Source organism: Myotis lucifugus, unplaced genomic scaffold, assembly GCF_000147115.1.
Source record: "Myotis lucifugus unplaced genomic scaffold, Myoluc2.0 scaffold_119, whole genome shotgun sequence".
Taxonomy (NCBI): Eukaryota; Metazoa; Chordata; class Mammalia; order Chiroptera; family Vespertilionidae; genus Myotis; species Myotis lucifugus.
In genome coordinates this window covers 2101539-2126535 of record NW_005871167.1, presented here as the reverse complement: position 1 = coordinate 2126535, position 24997 = coordinate 2101539, and the positions used below count along the sequence as shown (strand labels likewise).

Sequence of the window (24997 nt, the reverse complement as noted above, 5' to 3'; positions counted from 1 at the left end):
TATACATTGTTTTTATTTTTTCACTTAACCGATCTTTGATATATAATATATGTGAACCAACCTGGCTTACTATTATTTTTTCCAATCTGGCTTATTTTAATGGGGGTAGAATATAGAGGTCTCATAACCAACATTTTGATGGATGTTTAAATTGTTTCTAGTTTTTCTTTAATACACATCTCTTCAATGAAGATCTTTCAGTGCTTAAGCAAGTGTTGTAAAATGAATTCCTAGCAGTGCAATTGTTGATACAGAGTACACACAGGATGGACATTTAAATATTTAATAGACTTGTCCTCCAGAAAGGCTCTATTGGCTTACAGTTTTCCCTTATTGTAGAGAGCGCCGTCCCAACTCCTTCCTCTTGGTGGATTCTGTTTTGGGGCTTCATAGGCTTTCACCACAGAGAGACCAGATAAATATTTCAGGTAGATTTTTATTATAAGCCATATTTTTCAAATCTTTAAAATATTTTTTGTTTTTATTTTTTATTATGAAAAATAAATATTTTTAATATTAAAAATAATGTTTATTAGTTTTCTTTTGTGTACAGAAGAAATAAGAAGGAAACCAAATAATGCACTATTGTTTCACCCTCTTTGACATTCATAAAAAATATATAATATTAAACATGGTTTAAAGATGTCAGCAATCCAGGATAAAAAATGAAAAATGAAAGCCTTCTCTCTTTCATTTTTCTCTCCCCAAAGAACACTGGTCATACTTTTGTGTAATTCCTTCTAGAAAAAAAATTCTATGTATATTGATGCACATTCCAGCTCTAGCAAAGTTTTATTAAAACATGTCCCCCAAACTCTGGTGTCCATAGACCTAGAGGTTTATAATTCAGTTAAGTGAAGATGGGCTCTATAGTAAAACAATTTGACAATTAGGTCATAGTCGCTTTATACTGCATGGCAGGAAAACAAGACTGAGAAAAAAAATTAAATATATTTTTATTGATTTCAGAGAGGAAGAGAGAGGAAGAGAGAGATAGAAAATCAATGATGAGAAAGAATCCTTGATTGGCTGCCTTCTGCATGTCCCATAATCCAGGCATGTGCCCTGACTAGGAATCGAACCGTGACCTCCTGACATCAACCACTGAGTTACACCAGCTGGGCATGACTGAGAAAATTGTCACATGATGGAGAACAAACATAGTCTCATTCTCATTAATGTTACCAGAAATTTTCCCTTTAAAATTATTAGCTATCAAATATATTATTTGTTTGTCTCCTTATATTTTGTATCTTTTTTTTTTTTTTTTTTGGTTAATCCCAACCCAAGGATATTTTTCCATTGATGTTTAGAGAGTGGAAGGGAGAGGGAGAGACAGAGAGAAACATCAATGTGAGAGAGATACATCGATTGGTTGCCTCCTGCATGCACCCCGACTGGGGCCAGGGAACCTGCAACCAAGGTATGTGTCTTGATCAGAATTGAACCCGGGACCCTTCAGTCTGCGGGCCAACACTCTATCCACTGTAAGCCAAACTGGCTAGGGCAGGGGTGGGCAAACTTTTTGACTCGAGGGCCACAATGGGTTCTTAAACTGGACCGGAGGGCCGGAACAAAAGCATGGATGGAGTGTTTGTGTGAACTAATATAAATTCAAAGTAAACATCATTACATAAAAGGGTACGGTCTTTTTTTTTTTTAGTTTTATTCATTTCAAACGGGCCGGATTTGGCCCGCGGGCCGTAGTTTGCCCACGGCTGGGCTAGGGCGATATTTTGTACCTTTAGCATTCTTATCAGCACCATGATTTATAACATGTTACCTGAATTAAGCAAAGTACCTGTAGGTCTGAGTGACTTGCTTCATAATTTCTCCTTACTTAAAGCTAATTCCTTAAAGGTAGACCCATATTTATGATTTCATATAATCCTAAGGGAGCTGGGTTAAAGTTTCCATAACATGTTAGCAGCTCAATATATGTATATTTCAATAGGGAACTCTCTCTCTCTTTCTCTCTCTCTCTCTCTCTCTCTCTCTCTCTCTCCCTCTCTTTCTCTCTCTCCATATATACTTTGTATCTTTCACTTAACACTTTTTTAAAGTCTTTGCATATCAGGACATATGGATCTATTGAGGAAGATATTTTTTAATTTGGGTAGATTTTTAATGTTAATGAATTGTCGGCACTCTTCATAGCCTATGCCCTGTTGTCTTTTCCCATTTGGTTTCCCAGGGCAGGGGGTCCAAAGTAGTGGGGCGCTACATCATGACACCCAGACTGAGGGCCCCTCACACAATCTCACAGAGTGACATTCCCCATGGCACCCTCTACCACATGGGCACAACTCTTGGCGTCGATACTAAATTTTGTTTTCCTCTCGTTTCCCTCATCGCCATGGTGGTCCATGCATATGGATGGTTGAAGAACGAGTGCCTCCTCGGGCTGGTGGGTGAGGTCTCAGCATTTCCTCTCCCTCGCACACTGCCTGCTCAAGTCTGCCATCTTTTATTTCCGCTCCAGGGGAAGCCCTATGTCTTCGACCGCGTGTTCCCCCCAAACACGACTCAGGAGCAAGTTTATCATGCATGTGCCATGCAGATTGTCAAAGGTAATGGATGTATTTCTGAATGTATTTGTTTAGGCTCCCCATTCCCTATCCCACTTCTCTCCACCAGTCGGTCCTCTTTCTCTGCCGTCTTTTCCAGATGTCCTTGCTGGCTACAATGGCACCATATTTGCTTATGGACAGACATCCTCAGGGAAAACACATACTATGGAGGTGAGGGTCTGATTCCCATGGAGGGTGAGAAACTGGGGGTGCTAATAGGAGACAAAGAAATCTCAGTGCGGGAAGGGCTAGCACTCAAGGGTTGCCTGGTCCAGGGTAGCTAAGTCCAGAGGATGAACTGGGGAGCAGTGATCTAGTGCATGTTTAACGCAATCCCTTCAGCCTGCTGCAGCTTACCCTCCTTCCCACTACTCCAGTTTTCTTTTTTTGATCTAGAAAAGCAGCAACAATGAAAGTTCAAAGGGCTGTTCAGTTCTGTCCCTTCCACAAAAAGGTAGACAGGCAGTGACCATCTCCTCACTTAGGATAGTTCCTATCGACTATTACCTTCGTGTTCACCTGCATACCTCTGAGTCGTCTCATTCTTCCTGAGCTCCAGCCTTATTCTAGCGTACCCTTACTCCCCAGGGAAAGCTGCACGACCCCCAGCTGATGGGAATCATTCCTCGAATTGCCCGCGATATCTTCAACCACATCTACTCCATGGACGAGAACCTTGAGTTCCACATCAAGGTGATCAGGGCATGACCTCTGGGCATCTTCAGATGGGGACCGGCAGGGGAAGATCTAGTATGAGCTCACTGAGATCCTGGGCACCCCAACTTACTCTCTCTTCTGGTTCCCTCAGTTCCTCTCCCCTAAGATACTTTCTTCTGCTCTTTTCTTCCCACTACTATTGTTGCAGCTGGTCACATTTAAATGACCTGCAAATTAAAACTACCTGCGCTCTGACACTTCATACTTAAGAGAGGCCCTCTTCACTTCATACTCCTCCTTTCTCCCTAACCAGGTTTCTTACTTTGAGATTTACCTGGACAAAATTCGTGACCTTCTGGATGGTGAGTGGTGTTTAACCCCAGTAGAAGGCCGGGGGTGTGAGAAGGGCAAGGGAAGGAAAGATCACACTGCTCTTGGGGTTAGGCACTGTTTGCCAAGATGCAGAGGGCACACAAGGCACGCACATCCATACCTGTGTCCCTTGACTCCCCTCACCAAGATTTCCAAAAACGAAAAGGGTCCAAGGATGAGCTCGGATGCCCAGGCCTGCATAATAGTCTGAGACGAGCTGGACCCCTGGGGCTGGAATCCTGGAGGAGGAGAAGCCGAGTCTTCAGTTTGTGCAGGGAGTTTAGGTTTCACGGGGAGTCTTCTTCCCTTTTGCACATAGAAGAAACCACCATCTGAGTGGACTCCCGCCTCGGGGGGGGGGGGGGGGGGGTGGAAGTGCTGGCCTTGCTCACCTGTATTGTCTTGATTCAGTGACTAAGACAAATCTGTCTGTGCATGAGGACAAGAACCGGGTGCCGTTTGTCAAGGTGAGAGGGGGATGGGGTACCAGTGGGGCCAGAGTATCCCAAGTGGGGGTGGATATGGAAGGAGGATAGACCAGTGACCCAGAAGTTGGAGGGTGGGTCTCCTGGAGGGCTGAAATGTGCCAAGGACCCAGGGAGGGTCTGGGGCTCGGAAAGGACATTATCTAGAAAGGTCCTTTTGTCAAAGTGCAGGTAATTTAACCTGCAGATCAAAGTTTATGGGTTATTATCCATTTGCCCCCTGCAGGGTTGTACTGAACGCTTTGTGTCCAGCCCAGAGGAGATCTTAGATGTGATTGATGAGGGGAAATCGAATCGTCATGTGGCTGTCACCAGTGAGTCGGGATATAAGGGGCTTTTGACTCTGGGGTCTGCCTCCCCTCTGTGCCTGTGGGGATTGAGGGACTTGTGAGAGAGCAAGGGAAAAGTGTCCTCCAGAGAAAAAGGGACCCTTTATAAAATATATATATATATTTAATTGACTTCAGAGAAGGGGGAGGGAGAGAGAGATAGAAACATCAGTGATGGGAGAGAATCATCAATTGGCTGCCTTCTGCACACCCCACACTGGGGATCGAGCATGTCCCCTGACCAGGAATCGAACCATGACCTCCTGGTTCATAGGTCGACGCTCAACCACTGAGCCACACCGGCCGGGCAAAGAGGGACCTTTTTGTGCGACCCTGCTGCCTGGGAAATGTGGTGGTGGGACCCTCTCTCTTGGTTGGTACGGGTAGTGGTCAGGCGAAGCCTGGCCGAGGGCTTCAGTCCACAGGGGTTGGTACCAGGACTGTTTCTCCCTTCCTCCTGCAGACATGAATGAGCACAGCTCTCGCAGCCACAGCATCTTCCTTATCAACATCAAGCAGGAGAACATGGAGACGGAGCAGAAGCTCAGTGGGAAGCTGTACCTGGTGGACCTGGCTGGCAGTGAGAAGGTTAGGGTCTTGTGGGGGTCAGGTGGGGAGGGAAGGAAGCCTTGCGGGGAGGTGTCCTTTTCTTAAAATCAAACTAACTTTAAAAAATTAAGACATAATTCATAGTCCATAAAGTTCACCATTTAAAAGTGTGTAATTGAGTGGTTTTTAGGATGTTTGCAAGATTGTGCAACCATCACCCCTCATTCCAGAACATTTTCTCTTTTTAAAAAAAAAAATACATTTTTTATTGATTTTAGAGAAGAAGGGAGAGGGAGAGAGAGACAGAAACATCAATGATGAGGGAGAATCATTGATTGGCTGCCTCCTGCATGCCCCCTACTGGGGATCGAGCCTGCAACCCAGGCATGTGCCCTTGACCGGAATCAAACCTGGGACCCTTCAGTCTGCAGGCCAACGCTCTATCCACTGAGCCAAACCAGCTAGGGCCAGAACATTTTCATCACCCATTAACAATCCCCTCCCCGATCCCCTGGCAACTACTAATCTACTTTCTTCTCCTCTTTTCTTTTTCCACTTTAAATTACAATGGTATTTTATTTTTTTAAATGGTCACAAGATTTGACACTTCACACACACACACACACACACACAAATATACCACTAATAAATAACAGAAGTGGAAATACTTATCAAAGTTACAACAGACTTAATGAGACTTAATGTTTAACTGAGAATCTCAACTGAGTAAGGCTCTAAAGATACCAGACAAACCAATATTTGTTTGGAATAAAGTGTGTAACTTTCTTAATGGGCTTAGAGCTGAGTTCCATGTGGTCAGGGACATGGTCCTAAAACCAACGTTAGCCCAGTCGTGCTTCAGACTAAGTTTCAGTAGTCTGCACGAGATGTTAAGGAATGCCCCCTACAAAAAACTAGAACTTGAAGACTTTTTTCAAGAGTTACCAATATCCAGCAAATGTACATTCTTACCTGAAAATGCCAAAATTAATAGGTGCTGGTATTCAGATCTGATGTCTCAGGTTTTATGACTGACACATCCTAATGCTCCTAGACTTTGGGGTGTACAGAGCGGCAGACAATCTAAAATCTGTTTAGCATATAGGGAAAATTAAGATGAGGTGGGCATACATTTCTTGACTATGCCAATCACCCTCAATTCTTCATAGGGATAACCTACTTTCTTCTTGATGGGTTTGCCTTTTCGGGACATTTCACATAGTGGGATCATATAATATGTATAATATGTAGGTGGGAGGGGGTGGTCTTTGGCAAAAGAATTTAGAGGAATAGAAGAAGGGCCTTCTCTGTTCTCTGTCCTTTTTCCATGTCCTCTCCCCTCTTTGGGCTGAGCCCCCCTATATGGAAAGGAGGTGGCGAGAGCCCTCTCCCTTTGCAGTGGCTCATGACCCACCTGTCCCTTAATGCCCTGATAGGTCAGCAAGACTGGAGCAGAGGGAGCCGTGCTGGACGAGGCAAAGAATATCAACAAGTCCCTGTCAGCTCTGGGGAACGTGATCTCTGCTCTGGCCGAGGGCACTGTGAGTGTCCTCAGGTCTCCTCACCCTCACGCTCCCCCTCATCTCCCACCTTCCCCTAATGCTGCCCTTAACCATGCCCCTATTCATGGATAGCCCGATCCCTGGCCCACCACTCTGCTTTCTGATTCCCCTGTTAAATTTATTTTTCTCATTCACGTCTCCCTCCTCCCCCAGAAAAGCTACGTTCCATACCGCGACAGCAAAATGACACGGATTCTCCAGGACTCTCTGGGAGGAAACTGCCGGACAACTATGTTCATCTGCTGCTCACCGTCCAGCTACAACGATGCGGAGACCAAGTCCACCCTGATGTTTGGGCAGCGGTCAGTGGCAGGGTCCCCAGCCCCCTGCCCAGCCCCTGCCGCTCTCGCTCTCCAGCATCAGGCAAGCCGTAAGGGAGCTCTCCTTACCTTGACCCCCTCTCCTCACCCAGGGCAAAGACCATTAAGAACACAGCCTCAGTGAATCTGGAGTTGACTGCTGAGCAGTGGAAGAAGAAATATGAGAAGGAGAAGGAGAAGACAAAGGCTCAGAAGGAGACGATTGCAAAACTGGAGGCTGAGCTGAGCCGTTGGCGCAATGGTTAGAGTTCTGTGGGCAGGAGAGGTGGTGGGAGGAGGAGGGGCTTAGGGAGCCAGAGAGCCCTGTCTGGGGTGGTGCTTCAGGGCAGGCCAGTCTCCAAGGAGGGCTGTGTTCATGGAGAGGTGCAGTGGGGCGGTCATCAGGGAAAGGGAGAGAGCCTGACTACCATGTCCCCCGACCCCCGAAAAGGTCCACTTAGCAGGAGCGGTGGAGGCCTGCAGGTCTTGGGGCTGAGCAGTGAGGGAGGAAGGACTGGTGGATGCAGCTTCCCCTTCTCCCACCCCTCACTTTGTTCTGCTCCTTTGCCAGGAGAGAATGTGCCTGAGACAGAGCGTCTGGCTGGTGAGGATGCAGTCCTGGGAGCAGAGATCTGTGAGGAGACCCCTGTGAACGACAACTCCTCCATCGTGGTGCGCATCGCGCCTGAGGAGCGGCAGAAATACGAGGAGGAGATCCGCCGCCTCTACAAGCAGCTGGATGACAAGGTGAGGACAATCGGGCAGGGCACAGAGATGAACCCAGTGGAAGGAGAAGTGAGGGATTAACAAATTATGTCCTAGTGGTTTGGCTAGGTGGATAGAGCGTCGGCCCATGGACTGCAGGGTCCCGGGTGTGATTCCAGTCAAGGGCATGTACCTTGGTTGCTGGTTCCTCCAGCCCTGGTCAGGATGTGTGCAGAAGGCAACTAATTGATGTCTCTCTCTCACATTGATGTTTCTCTCTGTCTCTCCCTCTCCCTTCCACTCTCTCTAAAAAATCAATGGAAAAATATGCTTGGGTGAGGATTAACAAAAAAAAATTAGCTTATACTGCTCTATATGATTTTAAGAGGGGTAAATGCTCATTATTGAAAATGTGGGAGATAAACACAAATACATAGAAGGAAAGTAAAATCACCCACCATCCCACCATTCAGAAATAACGCTATTAATATTTTGCCTTTTTCTGTGCATATACCATGTAATTGAGATATGCTGTGTATGTAACTGCATTCGATTTTTTCATTCAGTATTCCATCATGAGCAATTTCCTACTTTGTTAACAGTTGTTCATAAAAGTATTTTAAAATGGCTGCCTAACGGTCTGTGTATTAGAATGTATTTAACCATTCACTTATTACAGGGCTTCTACTTTTCTTTGGTATTGTTTGTTTTTGCTATTATAATGATTAACTTTGCATTAGACTTCGCTTTTGAATGATTTGGATAGAATGTAGTGATAAAGGGGGATTTCTAGGTTAAAAGATAGGAATATTTTAAGGCTTTTGCTATGTACTGTCAAGATTATACCAACTCCCAGGAAGAAAGGAATTTAAAGTGAGGGCAGGAGTTGAGGAACGAAACTGAGGGAATTCAGACGTCTTTGTATGATATGGTGTTTTGTGTGTTTTTCAAACTCAAAACCTAAACAATCTGGATTGTATTCGGATCCTGTCTCTCCCTCAACCCCAGAGGTCCATCCCTTTACTCCATCTGTCCCCCTTGCTCCAACAGGACGATGAGATCAACCAGCAGAGCCAGCTGATCGAGAAGCTCAAGCAGCAGATGCTGGACCAGGAAGAGGTAATGGGGAGGAGGGAATACGTGAGAGGAGAGGGGGGTTGTGTTCATCCCTGGAAGGCATAGAAAGGACCTTCTTACAATATGATGGGAGAAGGGGCATTCTGCTAGGGTTTAGTCACCCCCAAAACTATGGAGGTCTGGGGACCTAATTGGGGCTTGGCTTAAAGCTCAAATTATGGCATCTCGGTGCTTCTTCATTCTGTTGCCCTATTCCTAAGAAGCCTAGAGCCCACTTCCTCTGGACTCTTACTTTGGCCCTTGCCTCTCCTAGAGCTGTGCCTGGGCGGGGGGCTCAGCTTCCCTAGAGCAGGGGTCACAGAAGCGGCCACTGGCAGCAGGCTCCCTCACATGCCTCCCTCTCCCTCGAAGCTGCTGGTGTCCACTCGAGGAGACAATGAGAAGGTGCAGCGGGAGCTGAGCCACCTGCAGTCAGAGAATGACGCTGCGAAGGATGAGGTGAAGGAAGTGCTGCAGGCCCTGGAGGAGCTGGCTGTCAACTACGACCAGAAGTCCCAGGAGGTGGAGGAAAAGAGCCAGCAGAACCAGCTTCTGGTGGATGAGCTGTCTCAGAAGGTGGTGAGTGGCCGACTGGGGCCCAGGAGCTCCCTGGCCTCAGGACATCCTCTGCCTCCAAAGGGACTATTGCTTCCCTCCGGGGCTGCACGGTGTTTGCACTTTGCACTGAGGTTCAGTGTGTGAGACCCTCCCACAGCCGCTCCCTGGGCTTTGTCCTCCCGACCCCTCTCTCCTCCAGGCCCTTCTGCAGGGTCCGTGTTCTCTACACAGAGGCCATCAGGGTCACGCATGAAGGGAGAGGCCTCTGCCCGGGCTGGGGAGGGAACAGGAAGATGGCGATGGGATGACGGAGGGGCTGTCCCCAGGCCACCATGCTGTCCCTGGAGTCCGAGTTGCAGCGGCTGCAGGAAGTCAGTGGACACCAGCGGAAACGAATTGCTGAGGTGCTGAATGGGCTGATGAAGGACCTGAGTGAGTTCAGTGTCATCGTGGGCAACGGGGAGATTAAGCTGGTGAGTGGAGAAAGAGGCGGCCGTTTTGTTCAGGTCTTTTCTGTTCTGGGCGTTGGTGGGAGATGCAAGACGGGAGAATCCGGGCTGTCAGGGACACTGAGAGAGGCGGGCCACAGAGCCAGGAAACACGCCCTCAAACTAGACCCAGGAAAACAAGTAGAGGCTTGCATAGACTCAGCTGAAAATATACCTTCTAAAGGGTGCTAAGTAAAGAAGCAATGGAACAGCATATGAGACCCGTTTCCTGGCATATGTGGTCAGTTTGGCTCAAATAAACTCTTATTAGAAGTCTCTCTCTAAAAAAAAAGAAAAGGAAGAAGAAGCAATGGCGATGTGGTTATAGCAGGAGTTAGAGATGGGGGCCCAGAGTGAGAAATGATACATGCAAATCTGTGGCAAGGACAATGACCCATGTGGGTGATCAAGCAGAACTGTTTGACTGAAAAAGAAAATCATGTTGCTTTATAAGATGGGAGCGGGTGACTGTTGGGATTGGATCTTTGAATGCAGGGAGAGGGGTTTAGTGTGACATGCCAGGTGATAGAGAGCTGCTAAAAGTTGTCCCACCCGAGTCCCTGTGCATGTGTGTGTGCGGGGAGAAGCAAAGTGGAAGGGAATGGATAAAAGGTTTCCCGCAGCAGAGCACCTCTTCCCTCCCTTGCCCCCTGCAGCCGGTGGAGATCAGTGGGGCCATTGAGGAGGAGTTCACCGTGGCCCGACTCTACATCAGCAAAATCAAATCGGAGGTCAAGTCTGTGGTCAAGCGGTGCCGGCAGCTGGAGAACCTCCAGGTCGAATGCCATCGCAAGATGGAGGTGACTGGGCGGGAGCTCTCATCCTGCCAGCTCCTCATCTCCCAGGTGAGTGGCAGAGGCTGAGAGCCTTTGGGTGCCGTGGGAGAAAGAGCGTGACTCTGTGGTTATGAGATAAAACTCCTAGCACCTACCTTTATGTCAGGTGCTTAGGGCCAACTGAAGTCAGGACAGAAGAGCTGGGGTAGCAGGGGAGGGTCTGGGCCCGAGAAGTGACGGTGCAGCAGGGATACTGGCCTCTAAGCTGATGGGGTCTAAAGAAGGGATCTCTAGAAGCATGGACCCTGACTTTGCATCCTCATGGAAGGCATAGCAGGAGCAGAGGGCCTGGGAAGAGAGCTGGAGTTTACAGAGGTCTGTGCTGCCCAGAGTGGTGACCTTTGCTCCATCCACCCTCTTCCTCTCGCCAACCCTTCCCCCACCAGCACGAGGCCAAGATCCGCTCGCTTACGGAATACATGCAGAGCGTGGAGCTAAAGAAGCGGCACCTGGAAGAGTCCTATGACTCCCTGAGTGATGAGCTGGCCAAGCTCCAGGCCCAAGGTGAGGCCTTCTTAAACCTCCAACCCATCCATCCTGGGATATGAGATCCCAGAGGGGGCAGGGAGTTGAAAGTGACAAACATCGAAAGAAACCACCCAACTGCACACTCCCCCAAAGCATGAGACCAACTCACATGCTACTTAGCAAGTTTTTGCATGTAGCTTATTGTACACGAACCATAAGCACTCCATTGTCTCTGTCCCTGCTATGTCCAACTGGGCTGTCCTAACCCAGAAGAACATCCCTGTGGGCCCATTCGGGGTAGATGTGCCCTGCCCTGCCTTGAGGTCTGGTCACAATGTGAAGTTCGTCCTGGTGGAGGTAGGTGCGGTGTGAGCCGTCTTTCCCTCTTTTAGAAACTGTGCATGAAGTGGCCTTGAAGGACAAGGAGCCCGACACACAGGATACAGACGAAGTGAAGGTGAGTAGGGAAGGTGTGGGGATGGCAGGCCTGGCAGGGCTGTGCTGGCCCTCACTGAGCTGGTGTTGGGGAACCTGGCTTTGAGCTTGGGGTGGTGTTGTTTGTAGAAGGCCCTGGAGCTGCAAATGGAGAGTCACCGGGAGGCCCATTACCGGCAGCTGGCCCGGCTCCGGGACGAGATCAACGAGAAGCAGAAGACCATTGATGAGCTCAAAGAGTAAGAGTTCCCGAGGGCGGCTCTGGTCTCTACCTGGTCCTCTTGCCCAGCTGTGCCCACTCAAATGCTCCCTCAGATCCTGTTCTTTAACTTCCATGTGTCACTCCCCCAACAATGACACGACTTCGCAGCCCAACTCTAGGAGGTACAGGAGTAAGGCCTCGTCCCAATCCTTGAGGCTCTTCTGACTAAATAGCTCAGGGTTCCTTCCTCTGTCATGGAAACAGTGGCCTGAGCCTGCCTATATTTGAAGGGAGATGCATCAAATCTAACTGGACTCACTCGTTCAAGAGGGAAAATGCTTGAGGAGCTGGTCTTCCCTTTCTCCGTTATTCACATCCTTTGGTTGTCGCTGTACCTCTTGCCCTCCACAGCCTGAACCAGAAGCTCCAGTTAGAGCTGGAGAAGCTTCAGGCCGACTACGAGAAGCTGAAGAACGAAGAACAGGAGAAGAGCACCAAACTCCAGGAGCTGACGTGAGTGCAGGGCGCCTGCAGCCCAGCAGCCACAGAGGCTGATGACTCAGCAGAGGCAGGGTGCAGGGTAGATGTGAATACGGTGACCGCAGGAAGCAAATGCCTCCAAAGAATAATTTGATGGGGTAGGGAAGGGGAAAAAAGGAGACTTTCAGAAGGGACCTCTATTGAATATTAGCTCACAGGGAAAGATGTTTGTGATGTTCTGTTAAGTGTAAAAAGCAGGTTACAAAACAGTATGTTAATGGTCCCGTAAAATATTTATGGGATGTACATGAATAGAAAAATGAGTCTGGCAAGAAGGACACCAGCATGTTAATGGTGGTTTGATCTGTAAGTAGTAGAATCATGAGCTTTTTATGAAACTCGTCTTATCTTTTCTTTTTTCCACCTTTTCTAATTTCTGCACAGTGAACATGGGTAACTTGTATAATAGGTAATAAAAAAATATAAAAGGAATGGAGGCGGGAGGAGAATCCTGAGAGAATCTTCTGTTTCCCTCCTCCCCCAGATTTCTGTACGAGCGACATGAGCAGTCCAAGCAGGACCTCAAGGGCCTGGAGGAGACCGTTGTGAGTGGTTCCCGTCTGTGCTGAGTTAGCGGGGTGGAGGGGGCTTCGTCTCTTCCCCCGATTCTTCCTATCCCCATTCCTCCTGCCCGCTGCAAAGTCAGTCTGTGGCATAATTAGGACCCTCTTTTCCTAAAGGATGAGTGACTCACCTGACTGGATAGACTGAAGGGCCCAGTAATTTCAGAGTAAAAGGTTGGCCTGGTATTTGGCTACCCCAGTCTTTCATCATTCTTTCCAGGCCCGGGAACTCCAGACCCTCCACAACCTTCGCAAGCTGTTCGTTCAAGACGTCACGACTCGAGTCAAGAAAGTGAGTGCCCTCCTCGCTCGGGCTCTTCCTAGCCCCCATCTTCTCCGCCTGTTCTCGGGTCCTCCGGCCCTTTGGTCTCCTGTGGGCCGGCTTGGCCTGGTCTGGGTGGGACCTGTTTGGCTTCAGTCTTCCCCTCTGTCTTTAACCAGAGTGCAGAGATGGAGCCCGAGGACAGTGGGGGGATTCACTCCCAAAAGCAGAAGATTTCCTTTCTTGAGAACAACCTGGAACAGCTTACAAAGGTTCACAAACAGGTAAGAGTGGGTGGGAGGAGTGAAGAGAACTCCTGAGGCCAGGTGCCTGGGATACCAAATCCTCGGAGGCCCCTTGGATTTAGGAAAATCTACTGGCATGTTTTCCTTACCTTTCCCACTAATGCCTTCTTTATACCAGATTTGGTTCCACTTTCACCTTTTTCTTTGTTCCATGCCTGTTTTCCCTTCTCAAAGCTCCCAACCTGCCTTTGCTCCAGTGGAATCCCCAGGCCTATGTTGCTGGAGTGAAAGGTTGAAATGGATAGAGGTTTCGGAGGCATGGGCTGTAACTATACACAAGGGATGCTGGTCAGATTTTAGCCAGAGATAGAAAGCAGCGAGACACGAAGCCGCCGGGGAAGTTGGGCTTTCTCACAGGGAGAGACGGAGAGAACTCCATCGGCCCAGGCCTGGGGCAGGCATGCAGGGAAATTCAATGATGTCCTCTAGATCAGCGGTCGCCAACCTTTCGGACCTCACGGACCACCAGTGAGTCGCGGACCACCGGTTGGCGACCGCTGCTCTAGACGGCCCATCCAGCCCCGGTCGGCCCTGTGTATTGAGTCACTGCCTCTCTGTCGCCCTCCTTGCTGCTGCGGTTCCTTAGGTGGATGACTGGGTGTCAAAGGTATGGGGTGGGGAGGTAGGTGGGCAGTCCAAAGGAGTCAGGACAGGAAATGTTTGGTGCAGACAGAGCCAAATAGCCGAGCCTTGAAGACAGGTGCAACAGTCAGTTGGCTCTCTTAACTGATTCATAAAATAAACCCTTACCTCTACTTTATTCCCTTCCTTTCAAATCCACTTTAAAATTCCATTTAAGCTCATATTCTCACTAAACTGGACCTTAAACTTCTTTTCCTCCCAGTACACTGTCCAGCACATATAGTAGACACTCAGTACATTTAAAAAAAAAAAGACAAAAACCACAGAACTGTGGCCCAGTGGTAGTCTGCAGGGTTTGTTTTATTTGAGCTTGCAGAGGACTTTACTACCATCTCTTTCCCTTTGCTTATTAAAAAAATATATAATATTATAGGAAAGTTGAAAGACAGGGAAGAAATATGTTATCAGTTCTGCCATTCTTTTTAATTTCTGCGTGTTCATTTTCCTTCTCCATCAAGATGCACATTATATTGCTTTTCCCACCAAATATTTTTACTGTAAAATACACATAACAAAATTTACCACTTTAATCATTTTTTCTCCAGAACTCTTTTCATCGTGTAGAACTGAAACTCTGTGTCCACTAACAATAACTCCTCCTTCCCTGCTCCCCCAGCCCCTGGCACCTGCCACTCTCCTTCCTGTCTCTATGGTTTGACCACTCGTAGACGTGGAGTCACACAGTATCTGTCCTTTGGAGACTGGCTTATGTCACTCAGCATCATGTCCTCCCTGCTCATCCATGCTGTGGCTACGTCAGGAAACCACAGGCTGTCCCCTCCCCCACCCCCTCCCCAGTGAAGCTCGTGCCTCTGCTCCAAATCCCAAAAGCTACTCACTCATAGGAGAGAGGACTCCTCAAAATTTCCTACCTCAGCGGACACAAGGCTAAAAAGGAAAATGAGATGTAGAAACGTCTTCACTAATCGGAGCTTAAATGGCGAAGGCTACAGCCCGTTACTAATTGAACTAAGTTATTGCCCCAGCAAAACACTGTAATCTGTAAACCAGGGGTCCTCAAACTTTTTAAACAGGGGGCCAGTTCACTGTCCCTCAGACCGTTGGAGGGCCAGACTATAGTTTAAAAAAAAACTATGAACAAATTCCTATGCACACTGCACATATCTTATTTTGAAGTAAAAAAACAAAACGGGAACAAATACAATATTTGTATTTGCATGTGGCCCGCGGGCTGTAGTTTGAGGACCCCTGCTGTAAACTGTCCAAAATTAAAGGGGTGCAGAAGTATTTCTACCTCTGTCCTTTCTCCCAGCATTGACAGTCACACTGATTCCCCTGCTCTCTTCCAAGGCCGGCTCTTTGGCCAACTATGGTGCCCTTGGTCATGTGTGAGACCCTGTAAGAAGGTCAGGACATCTTTTCTGGCTTCAAGGTGGTTGCTACCTGTAGCTTAATTTAAATGGGGGAGGGACAGCTCAGGAAATCCTTGACTGTGAAGGTAATGAGCACAAATGTTTGTGAGTCTCAAACATTTTCTTTCCTTCCTATGGAGCATCGTGTGTATGTGTGGGGGTGGAAGGGGAGGTGGGGCTCCTGTATTCCAGCTTCTGCTCCTGCTCTGCACTGTACCTCACCTGCACTCAATGCCATATCCACCCTCCACACTGCTACTGTGCTCCTGCTGCCCCACCCTGTGCATGCCCACAAAGCCATCCTTGGTGAGGGGGTGCCTCATCCCCATGGTTGCCCTGGGGCTGTTGGTTTGGCACAAGCTGGAAGATATGGGGGGGGGGCATCTCTAGGCCAGAAGGAGACTGGAACAGGCCCTATCACAGGAGTTCTGGGCTGCAGTGGAGGTGGCACGTTTTGCGCCCAGAAAACAATGTGACGTTTCATAATGTCTGACCATCGTTTGCTCAGGGGGAAGGAAAGAACTGGCTAAAACGGCAAGTTAGGTAAATGAATGAGGCTTTTGGGGAAACAACGTGGTCTCCATCTCCTCTGACTCGATTTTTCTTTATTCTCTCTCCCCACCTGCACCCCACACCTGGGTCACCTGCCTTTCTTTCTGCCTCTTCCCTTGGGTTCACCCCGCAGCTGGTACGTGACAATGCAGATTTGCGTTGTGAGCTTCCTAAATTGGAAAAACGACTTAGGGCTACGGCTGAGAGAGTTAAGGCCCTGGAGGGTGCACTGAAGGAGGCCAAGGAGGGCGCCATGAAGGACAAGCGCCGGTACCAGCAGGAGGTGGACCGCATTAAGGAGGCCGTTCGGTACAAGAGCTCGGGCAAGAGAGGCCATTCTGCCCAGATTGGTGAGTGGGGAGTGGATGGCAATCGGTAAGGTGGGGTTACCATCTGGGGAAATTCCTAAGTGTCAAGCAACTACATTATTGGTTTTTACTCTACCTGCCCACCCCCAGCCATACCCCCCAAAATATAAAAGTAAATTATCTTATAAGCAAAACAGTTCAACTCCAACTTTCCTTTCTTTATTACAGCCAAACCCGTCCGGCCTGGCCACTACCCAGCATCCTCACCCACCAACCCCTACGGCACCCGCAGCCCCGAGTGCATCAGTTATACCAACAGCCTCTTCCAGAACTACCAGAATTTGTACCTGCAGCCTGCACCCAGCTCCACCTCAGATACATAGTGAGTGACCAAGGGCGTAAGCTGGAACCCCAACCCAAGACCCTATAAGGCATAAGGTTTGGTCATTTATTGGGGGAGACGTGATTCTTCTCCTAAGTAGCTTCATTAATTCTTTCTCATTAATCCTTAGAAGGTGGGCATCTGCCTTCCCAGCCTGCGACCATGTCTGTTTTCTATTCTCGGGGGAGTGGCGGGGTGTATGGCTCCATCCCTGAGGGTGTGGATGTGTCCTTGGCATAGTGACGGGGCGGGGGGGGGGGGGCTGTGTGCCAGAGGCTGCATCTCTCTGCTCTGCTCCATCCAGTTTTGCAAACTCCTGTGCCAGCAATGGGGCCATGTCTTCTGGAGGCACCTTGGCTTCCTACCAGAAGGCCAGCATGGACAACGGTGAGTGAGAAAGACGGGTCACCAGCCTTTAGGGTCCCCAGGGCAAGTTGAAAAGTGTAAGTGACCCTGTACCTACAGCTGGCACACTGCCCATCCCTTCAGGGGCTTGGATTCTTATAAGTCGATTCCTCCCATTACAGTATCTGTCCCCACCCTGACCTTCCTTTCCCCTTCTCCTCTCCTGCAGGAGGGACCCGGGAGGCTTCTTCTCAGCATAATGATGCAGCAGGGGCAGCTGTAGATATAGCGCCACAGACCCCGATGGCAGCTAGGCTCCAAAGAGTGTTACCTTTCTCGCTAAGGAGTTAGGATGAGAGAGGGTTGGGGAGACTGTTTCTAATGCCCAATCTCCTTTTTCTTCTTCTAATCCTGTGTTCTCAATGATGATCTCTTCAGGAAACGCCACAGATATCAACGACAACAGGTACACCCGTCCCCACTGCTCTTGGGTTCTCTGGGTGGGACCAGAAGAAATGATTAAAATCCCTCATGCCCTAGTTAGAAGTTCCCTGGAGCCTTCTGGGGAAGGAGGAGGAAATGAGAATCTTTCTTGTCATCACTGTGTTGTCCAGGAGATCCAGTCCCTCCCCTGCCTCGGTGCAGAATACTGCCCCCTCCTCCAATCCCATCGGGGGCTTCTCCCCATCCCGATGGTGGGGGTTGGTGGAAAATGCCACGGACACTTGATGCCCTGGTTTCTCTCTTACCTCTGGGAACGTTGTGACCTGAGCAAGTCAGTCCCATCTCTCTGGCCTTGCTTTTCCCTGTATCCCTGTAAAACCAGAATAGTCCCGCCCTGCACTGCCTCACAGGAATGCTGTGAGAGCATGGTGGCAGGAACGCTTTCATATACGGAGCTGACAGTGCTGAGTGTGCTGGGTCTCTTCTTCCAGGAGTGACCTGCCATGCGGCTATGAGGCTGAGGACCAGGCCAAGATCTTCCCTCTCCACCAGGAGACAGCAGCCAGCTAATCTCCCACACAGACTGCTGCGTACCTGCACTTTCAGGTAGCTCAGGCCTCTTCCTCTGGCCAGCCTCAGGCTGCCTGCTTTCTTGCCCTCACCTCTTGTTTCTTCCACTTTTTTAATAATCTCGAAACTTTTACTACACAGTTGTCCCCAACTCCTGCCTTTCCCTTGTAGGGGCCACATCTGTGCTGCTCCAAGTCCTCCGAACACTCATCTCCCTTCCCCCTTACTAGTATACTTGCCTTTTGGCCAGAGGAGTAACCAGGGTCCTGCCTTTCTGCCACTAGGGGTCACTGCCACATGTCAAAAGAAGTGAGGGGGTGGATTCAAGCCACACACAGGTCAAGGAACTGGGGTAGATACCTAGAAGAGGTTGGGAGACCATCTCAACCCTCCCTCTGCCTCCACCTTAAAATAATTTTGGGTGGATAGGTATTTTCTAAGACATCTCCAGTAAAGGAGATGTTTGATTTATTCCTGCACCTGTGTCCTGTTCTCCTTGTATCTGTATGTTACCAATGAGTTCTAGGAAATAGCCCAAGTGTCTAAGTTTTTGTTAGAGGAGTGTTAGCACTCCTCTCTCATCTTGCTCAGTGGAGGTGGAAAACAGCTGTGTCCCCACCTCCAAGCCCCGCTCCCTTCTCCACCTCAGGCCCCAGGTTCTTGTGTGTCACCAAGCTCCTGGCCACGATTGCTTGAGGGCCCAGAACTGGGTACTGGGGTCCTGTTTTCTGGTCCACTTTGGGTCCTTGGAGACTGGAAATGAGAGAACACAGCCAGTCTCCTACTGGGCTGCATCCAAACCGAGCCCTCTCCAGGGGTTTTCCAAGGCAGTAGGCCAGGCACATGTAGGCAGAAAGGCATGAGAAGCAAAGAAGTGGGAATGGGGAAGGAGGAGTTAGGAAAATCGGGGGTGGAGGAGGAGGGATTGGAAGGATAGTGTCCGGTTGCTGGTATTAAAGGGACAGAACTGTAAAGCAAAGTCTGTACAGATGTCACCCTGTCCCTATTCAGTGGCTGGGCCACAGGTGGTTGCTCACAACCTCTTTCTCTTTCTCCCCAGTTTCTAAGAGGGACTGAGGCCTCTTCTCTCAGCATGCTGCAAACCTGTGGTCTCTGATGCTAACTCCCTCCCCAGCCCTTGTTGTTCGACTATACTATGTTTGATGTCTTCTCTTACTCTGTATCTCTTTGTACTCTGTATCTATATATCAAAGGCTGCTACTATGTCTCTCTTCTGTCTTACTCTCTAAGTATTTAATGATGTATTTAGCAATTTCTAAACATAGTATACCCTCCTCATTTGGGGGAATAGGGAGGAGGGCAAATGCCTCTTCTTTCTCTCACACTGTGTGGTGTTAGTCATGGAGATGATAAAAGGTAAAACGGGAGCTAGAGGGCTGCGACCCTTCACACACACACACACACACACACACACACACACACACACACAGAGCCTTAAGCAGAAGAATGTCTTAACATCATAAAAAGATACAGAAATAGACTCTTCTTCCTCCCTCCTCTTTCACATATAGCACGGGGGAGGGGGGGCTGTAAGGTGGGAGAACTACTAAATTATATGTAGAATTTTCTTCATACACCCTTCACCCGAATCGAGGGATTCCAGGTATGCACCTCTGCCCTTTGAGGTCTGCCTTTTGCCTCTCTCTTCCTGTTCTCTCCTGGATGACCAAGAACAGAGATTGCTCAAAGGATCACTTCCCTTTCTCCTCAAAACTCCTTTTGATATTTTGGATCCCAGAGTTCCTGACCAGAACCTACAGTGCTTTGAAATATTTTGAAAGGTTGAGGAGGCAGACGCTCCTGATAGTCAAATAGTTGGTCATCTGTCCACGATGATATTTACAGGCAAGCATAGTCAAATGAGTGCTTCTTTGGGTTGAGGGTGAGCAGGCTGGGAAATTCCTAAGTATTTTTGCCATGGTGATGAGCTGGGTTCCTTTCTCTGCCCCATATTGGGATGCATTTCTTCCCATCTCCAGCTTTTGGTTTGGGGGTTTCCAGTTCATTGGCAAAATATCTATCTTGCGATGCCTTTCTTTCAAGCTGGAGCCTGCCTTTTCCCCAATATACAAACTTTTTTTTTTTTTTAACAAAGAGTTCCTTCTATAATATCCCCATCTGGTAAGTGCACTTTAAAGAAAGGGGCAGATTTTCCAGAGGTGGAGGAACCCCAGGGCTGGAACTGGGTGTCTTCCCCCAAGCCCCTCAACCCCCATGTAATGGATAGGACTGTTGTTTTGGTTTCAGACGTCTTTTCCTTCTACATGGTGCTAAGGTGGTTTCCCAGGTAACTGCAGGGATGGAGAATGGAGGTCACAAGCCAGTCCAAATTAAGGAAGTCTGATGCCCAGATATCCAGTCTTATCGAGGATGGAAGAACAGGATCCGCCAGCAGCAGGGCAACCATCCCCTAGCTTCTAAGTCAGGAAAGAAAGCTCACTGTGAGTGCAAGTCAGTAAGTACAGGCTGTGTTAGCCCAGGGCTCCTTCAAGGAAAGAAGACCTTTCTCCCTGTTAGCAATTAAGGAGAAATGCAGCGGGGAGGGGAGAAATGCCAGAGGGAAGTGGAATAAATCCAAAGCTGTGATATTCAAACATTTTTCATAAGAAATCTTATATAGAACCCTACTATAAAAAATGACTGAAAGTGATACAGACCTGGGCAGTTTGCATTTTCTTTGTTTGGTAGTAAATGCTTCACTCATTGAGGAGTCCTTGAACGTCCTAAGAAACGTTGGGAGTTCTGTAGAGTAGTTTGAAAACCACTGCTCTGAGGAATGGAGTTCAAACCCCTGTCCTAAGCTTGCCACTCATAGCAAAGAGGGAAAAGGTGGGTGGATGAGCCGTCCTCTCCGCGAGACCCAATTGGGGAAGAAGAAGATACCTGTGCACCTGTGACTTGTGCTAATATTTGCCGGGAGGGCATTTAAGAATCCAGTGGGTTTTATATAATCTTGCCACCAAATGATTCTTTTAAAACACATAAGAAAATGTGAAGGTGTAGGGCAGATGCAGAGGGAGGTGACAGAGGAAGCAGGCTTCTCTTTTGCAAGATGTAAGAGAAATATAATTCACTTACATTAATCAGAAACAACACACACACAAAGCCTTCACCAGAAGGTTCACTCTACATCTTCCTCCTCCCCCCGACACTCACTGCATCCCTTTCAGAGAGCCAGGGTTACCACAAGGGGCCCCTGGCCTGCCCACTCACATCTGCCAAATGTTGCATGCCAGTGTGGAAGACAAACCAAAATGCACAAACCCCAGTGTGTATTTATTTGATGTACATAGATACCTTTAAAATAAAATAAATTCAATGATGGCTGTATGGTGGTGTAAATCTTTTCCCTCCCCTGTCTCTCCTTTCCTTGCATATTATGGCATTTGATAGTGTGGTATATATCCTTCCAGATGTTTCTCTATATATTTACACACAGAGTGTTTTTCCCCCACTTGACAATATATCCTGGGAATTGTTTCATGCCAATATACATAGATTTACCTTTATAGATAGATAGATAGATAGATATAGATATAGATAGATAGCCTGGTGCATGAAATTTGTGCACAGCGGGGGGGGGGGGGGGCGGTGTCCCTCAGCCCAGCCTGCACCCTCTCCAATCTGGGACCCCTTGGGGGATGTTTGACCAGCAGTCGGACATCCCTCTCACAATCTGGGAATGCTGGCTCCTAACCACTTGCCTGCCTGCCTGATTACCCCTAAATGCACCCCCCCCCCAGCCTGATTGACGCCTAACTGCTCCCTGCGCCAATCACCCCAACTGCCTTCCCTGCAAGCCTGATCCGCCCCCACTGCCCTCCCCTGCTGGCCTGGTTGCTCCCAACTGACCTCCCTGACGGACTGGTCGCCCCCAACTGCCCCCCGCTGGCCTGGTCGCCCCACGCAGCCTGCTGTTCAGTCGTTTGGTTGTCCCTCACTAACACCCCTGCAGGCCTTGTTGCCCCAAGCAGCCTGCTGTTTGGTCATTACTGTTACTGTGATGGTGTCCCGGACAATTTGCATATTCCTCTATTATTAGTATAGATAATTTCATATATTTACCCTATAATTTTTTGTTGTTGTCAATCCTCACCTGAGGATATTTTTTTCATTGGTTTTTAGAGAAAGTGAAAGGCGGGGAGAGAGTGAGAGAAAAACATAGATGTGACAGACACATCAATTGGTTGCCTCCAACACATGCCCTGACCAGGGCTGGGGATTGAACCTGCAACTCAGGTATGTGCCCTTGTCTGGGAGTCAAACCTGTGACCCTTTGGTGCTAGGGCTGGTGCTCTAACCACTGAGCCATTGGCCGGCGCTATTTATCCTATAATTTATTCAACCATTCCACTATTGGTGGGCATCTTTCTAGGTTGTTGGTAATTTTTTAATGGTTTTTTTGTTTGTTTGTTTGTTTGTTTTACTTCAGAGAGAGGAAGGGAGAGGGAGAGGGAAAGAGATAGAAACATCGATGAGAGAGAAACATCACTGATCAGCTGCCTCCTACAGCCCCATACTGGGGATCGAGCCCACACCAGGACATTTGCTCTGACCAGGAATCGAACCAACAACCTCCTGGTATAGGGGACTAGGGGATGATGCTCAACCAACTGAGCCACACTGGCCAGGTAGTTGTTGGTAATTTTTAACAAAAAAAATTATACCCTGTTCTCATTTCCACCCCAGACCATCTCCTCAGTCCCAGCATCAATTCTGTTCCTTTCCAGTGTGTCTCTATCCTGCCTTTGCAAACAGCTCAGTTCTTTGTCCCATGACCATCTACCACAATCACCCTCCTTACCCCCATTTTAGAGCATTCCCCTACCTGTCTTCTCTACTCGTGCCTCAAAGCTGCTGAGATGAATGGGGACAATTGCACAATCAGAACAATGGGGCAGCTAAAAACAAACAGCCTGCAAACCTAACTGGACCTTCCATGCTGCTTAACCTTCCGTGTATCCTTACACAGTTCCCTCTCCTACCCGCAGGGCAACTAGTCTAAACCCTTACTCCTCAAGACCCCTTCTCACCTTCCTCTCATAAGCAACAACTCTGTCTGCCTTAAAGGGAAATTTTAGCTTGGCCGGTGTGGCTCAGTGGTTGAGCATCCACCCATGAACCAGGAGGTCACGATTTGATTCCTGGTCAGGGCACATGCCCGGGTTGCAGGCTAGATCCTCAGTAGGGGGTGTGCAAAAGGCAGCCAATTTATGCTAATGTTTCTCTTTGATGTTTCTATCTCTCCTCTCTCTAAAAAATCAATAAAAAAATTTTTTTTAAAAAGGGGAAAATTAAGGTTATTGAACATGAACTTTTTCATCCCCCCCTCATACACACACCTTCTTACATATATCTGCACAGATCCTTTCCTTTCTCTCTCCCTTCTGACAAGTGATAAATCTCCCTTCTCTAGGTTAAAGCAAGTTCCTTCTAGATCTTTCATTCTTGAGACACTCAGAGCTTAATATATAAAACTGGAGGCTCAGTGCACAGATTCGTGCACCGGTGGGGTCCCTCAGCCTGGCCTGCGGGGATCGGGCGAATGGCTCTCCAACATCCCCCGAGGGGTCCTGGATTGTGAGAGGGCACAGACCAGGCTGAGGGACCCCACTAGGGAGGGACCAGGGCGTGTCCGGCCTGTCTTGCCCAGTCCCAATAGGGGCAATGGGAGGAGGGGGGCCAGCCAGGGAGGGACAGTGGGAGATTAGCTGGCCCAGGAGGGAACACGGGAGGGCTCCAGGGCATGTCCGTCCCCTCTTGCCCAGTTCCGATTGGCCAGACCCCAGCAGCAAGCTAACCTACCGGTCAGAGCATCTGCCCCCTGGTGGTCAGTGCACGTCATAGTGACTGGTTGAACGAACAGTTGGACATTTAGCATATTAGGCTTTTATTATATAGAATAGGATAACTAAAAGTGATGCAGACTTGGGAAATTTGCATCTTCGTTAACTTCTGTTTCAATTATTTCTTCCCTTCTTTTTTTTCTTTTGTTTTTGTGTTTTTATTTCAAAATATTTTTATTGATTTTTAGAGAGAGAGGATGGGAGAAGAGAGAAATATCAATGTGAGAGCATCCATCAGCTGCCTCCTGCACGTCCCCTACTGGGGAGCAAGCCCAGAACCCAGGCATGTGCCCTGACAGGGAATTCAAGGAGCAACCTTTTGGTGCATGGGACAATGCCCAACCAACTGAGCTCTACCAGCCAGGGCTTCCCTTCTCCTTCTAAGGCAGTGGTTCTCAACCTTCTGGCCCTTTAAATACAGTTCCTCATGTTGTGACCCAAACATAAAATTATTTTCGTTGCTACTTCATAACTGTAATGTTGCTACTGTTATGAATCGTCATGTAAATATCTGATATGCAGGATGGTCTTAGACGACCCCTGTGAAAGGGTCGTTCGACCGCCAAAGGGGTCGCGACCCACAGGTTGAGAACCGCTGTTCTAAGGTCTCCCTTAAAAGTCCCTCTTTACTGTGTGGTTCTCTTTAAGAGACTCCCTACTTGTTTTCTTACAACCAAATTTCAAAAAATAGTCCCAGGCTTCTGCCCCCACTTCCTTTCCTCCCACTCATTCTTCAACCCAGTTTGATCTGGCTCTTGTTCTGGTGAAACTGCCCCAAAGGTCACTAGTTACCAAGTACAGTTGGCACTTAACTTCTCCATCCTTGTCTTGCTTCACCTCTCTGCAACATCTGACAGTGCTCTTCACTCAGTCCTTGACACGCCACTCTCTTGGCTTCTGTGCCCCTGCTCTCTCTCCTGGCTCCTTTACTTCTCTGGCCACCCCTTCTCAGCCTTTTCCCAGAAGTCTCTCTCTTTTTTTTAAAAAAAAAAAGACTTTTAAAAAATATGTTTGTTGCTTTTTAATTTTTAGAGAGGGAGAGGGAAAGATAGAAACATCTGCACCCCTCACCCCCCCACCCACTCCCACCCCTGCCATGGAGCCTGAAACCCGGGCAAGTGCTCTGACCGGGAATGGAACCGGTGACTCCCTGGTGCATGGGTCCACACTCAGTCAACCCGCCACCCTGGCTTCTTAAGTACTGGTTACACCG

The 24997-nt window shown here is 48.4% G+C and overlaps 1 protein-coding gene and 1 long non-coding RNA gene across 3 annotated transcripts in view; one reads left to right on the top strand and one right to left on the bottom strand.

Annotated features, from left to right (window-relative positions):
* The window catches only part of KIF5A (kinesin family member 5A), a 28431-nt gene extending 9064 nt beyond the window's left edge, over nucleotides 1–19367 (top strand). The window contains exons 2-29 of one of the 2 annotated variants that reach the window (XM_006093564.3): nucleotides 2483–2570; nucleotides 2668–2741; nucleotides 3159–3263; nucleotides 3541–3589; nucleotides 4011–4066; nucleotides 4311–4398; nucleotides 4877–5001; nucleotides 6399–6503; nucleotides 6678–6826; nucleotides 6937–7085; nucleotides 7395–7570; nucleotides 8579–8647; nucleotides 9017–9223; nucleotides 9529–9675; nucleotides 10347–10535; nucleotides 10913–11030; nucleotides 11387–11451; nucleotides 11559–11668; nucleotides 12043–12144; nucleotides 12656–12716; nucleotides 12955–13026; nucleotides 13176–13280; nucleotides 16002–16218; nucleotides 16405–16558; nucleotides 16863–16945; nucleotides 17342–17369; nucleotides 17839–17953; nucleotides 18978–19141. In XM_006093564.3, the coding sequence (XP_006093626.1) occupies nucleotides 2483–2570; nucleotides 2668–2741; nucleotides 3159–3263; nucleotides 3541–3589; nucleotides 4011–4066; nucleotides 4311–4398; nucleotides 4877–5001; nucleotides 6399–6503; nucleotides 6678–6826; nucleotides 6937–7085; nucleotides 7395–7570; nucleotides 8579–8647; nucleotides 9017–9223; nucleotides 9529–9675; nucleotides 10347–10535; nucleotides 10913–11030; nucleotides 11387–11451; nucleotides 11559–11668; nucleotides 12043–12144; nucleotides 12656–12716; nucleotides 12955–13026; nucleotides 13176–13280; nucleotides 16002–16218; nucleotides 16405–16558; nucleotides 16863–16945; nucleotides 17342–17369; nucleotides 17839–17917 (2970 nt within the window). In that variant the 3' untranslated portion in view covers nucleotides 17918–17953; nucleotides 18978–19141. Of the gene's footprint in view, nucleotides 1–2482; nucleotides 2571–2667; nucleotides 2742–3158; nucleotides 3264–3540; nucleotides 3590–4010; nucleotides 4067–4310; nucleotides 4399–4876; nucleotides 5002–6398; nucleotides 6504–6677; nucleotides 6827–6936; nucleotides 7086–7394; nucleotides 7571–8578; nucleotides 8648–9016; nucleotides 9224–9528; nucleotides 9676–10346; nucleotides 10536–10912; nucleotides 11031–11386; nucleotides 11452–11558; nucleotides 11669–12042; nucleotides 12145–12655; nucleotides 12717–12954; nucleotides 13027–13175; nucleotides 13281–16001; nucleotides 16219–16404; nucleotides 16559–16862; nucleotides 16946–17341; nucleotides 17370–17838; nucleotides 17954–18977 lie in introns of both variants that reach the window. The other variant, XM_023758014.1, reaches the window with a different exon arrangement.
* Nucleotides 19368–24597: 5230 nt separating this feature from the next.
* LOC106697945 overlaps nucleotides 24598–24997 on the bottom strand; it is a 2187-nt gene continuing 1787 nt past the window's right edge. Inside the window, exon 2 of the long non-coding RNA XR_002830469.1 lies at nucleotides 24598–24757. This is a non-coding gene — a long non-coding RNA (uncharacterized LOC106697945). The remainder of the gene's footprint in view (nucleotides 24758–24997) is intronic.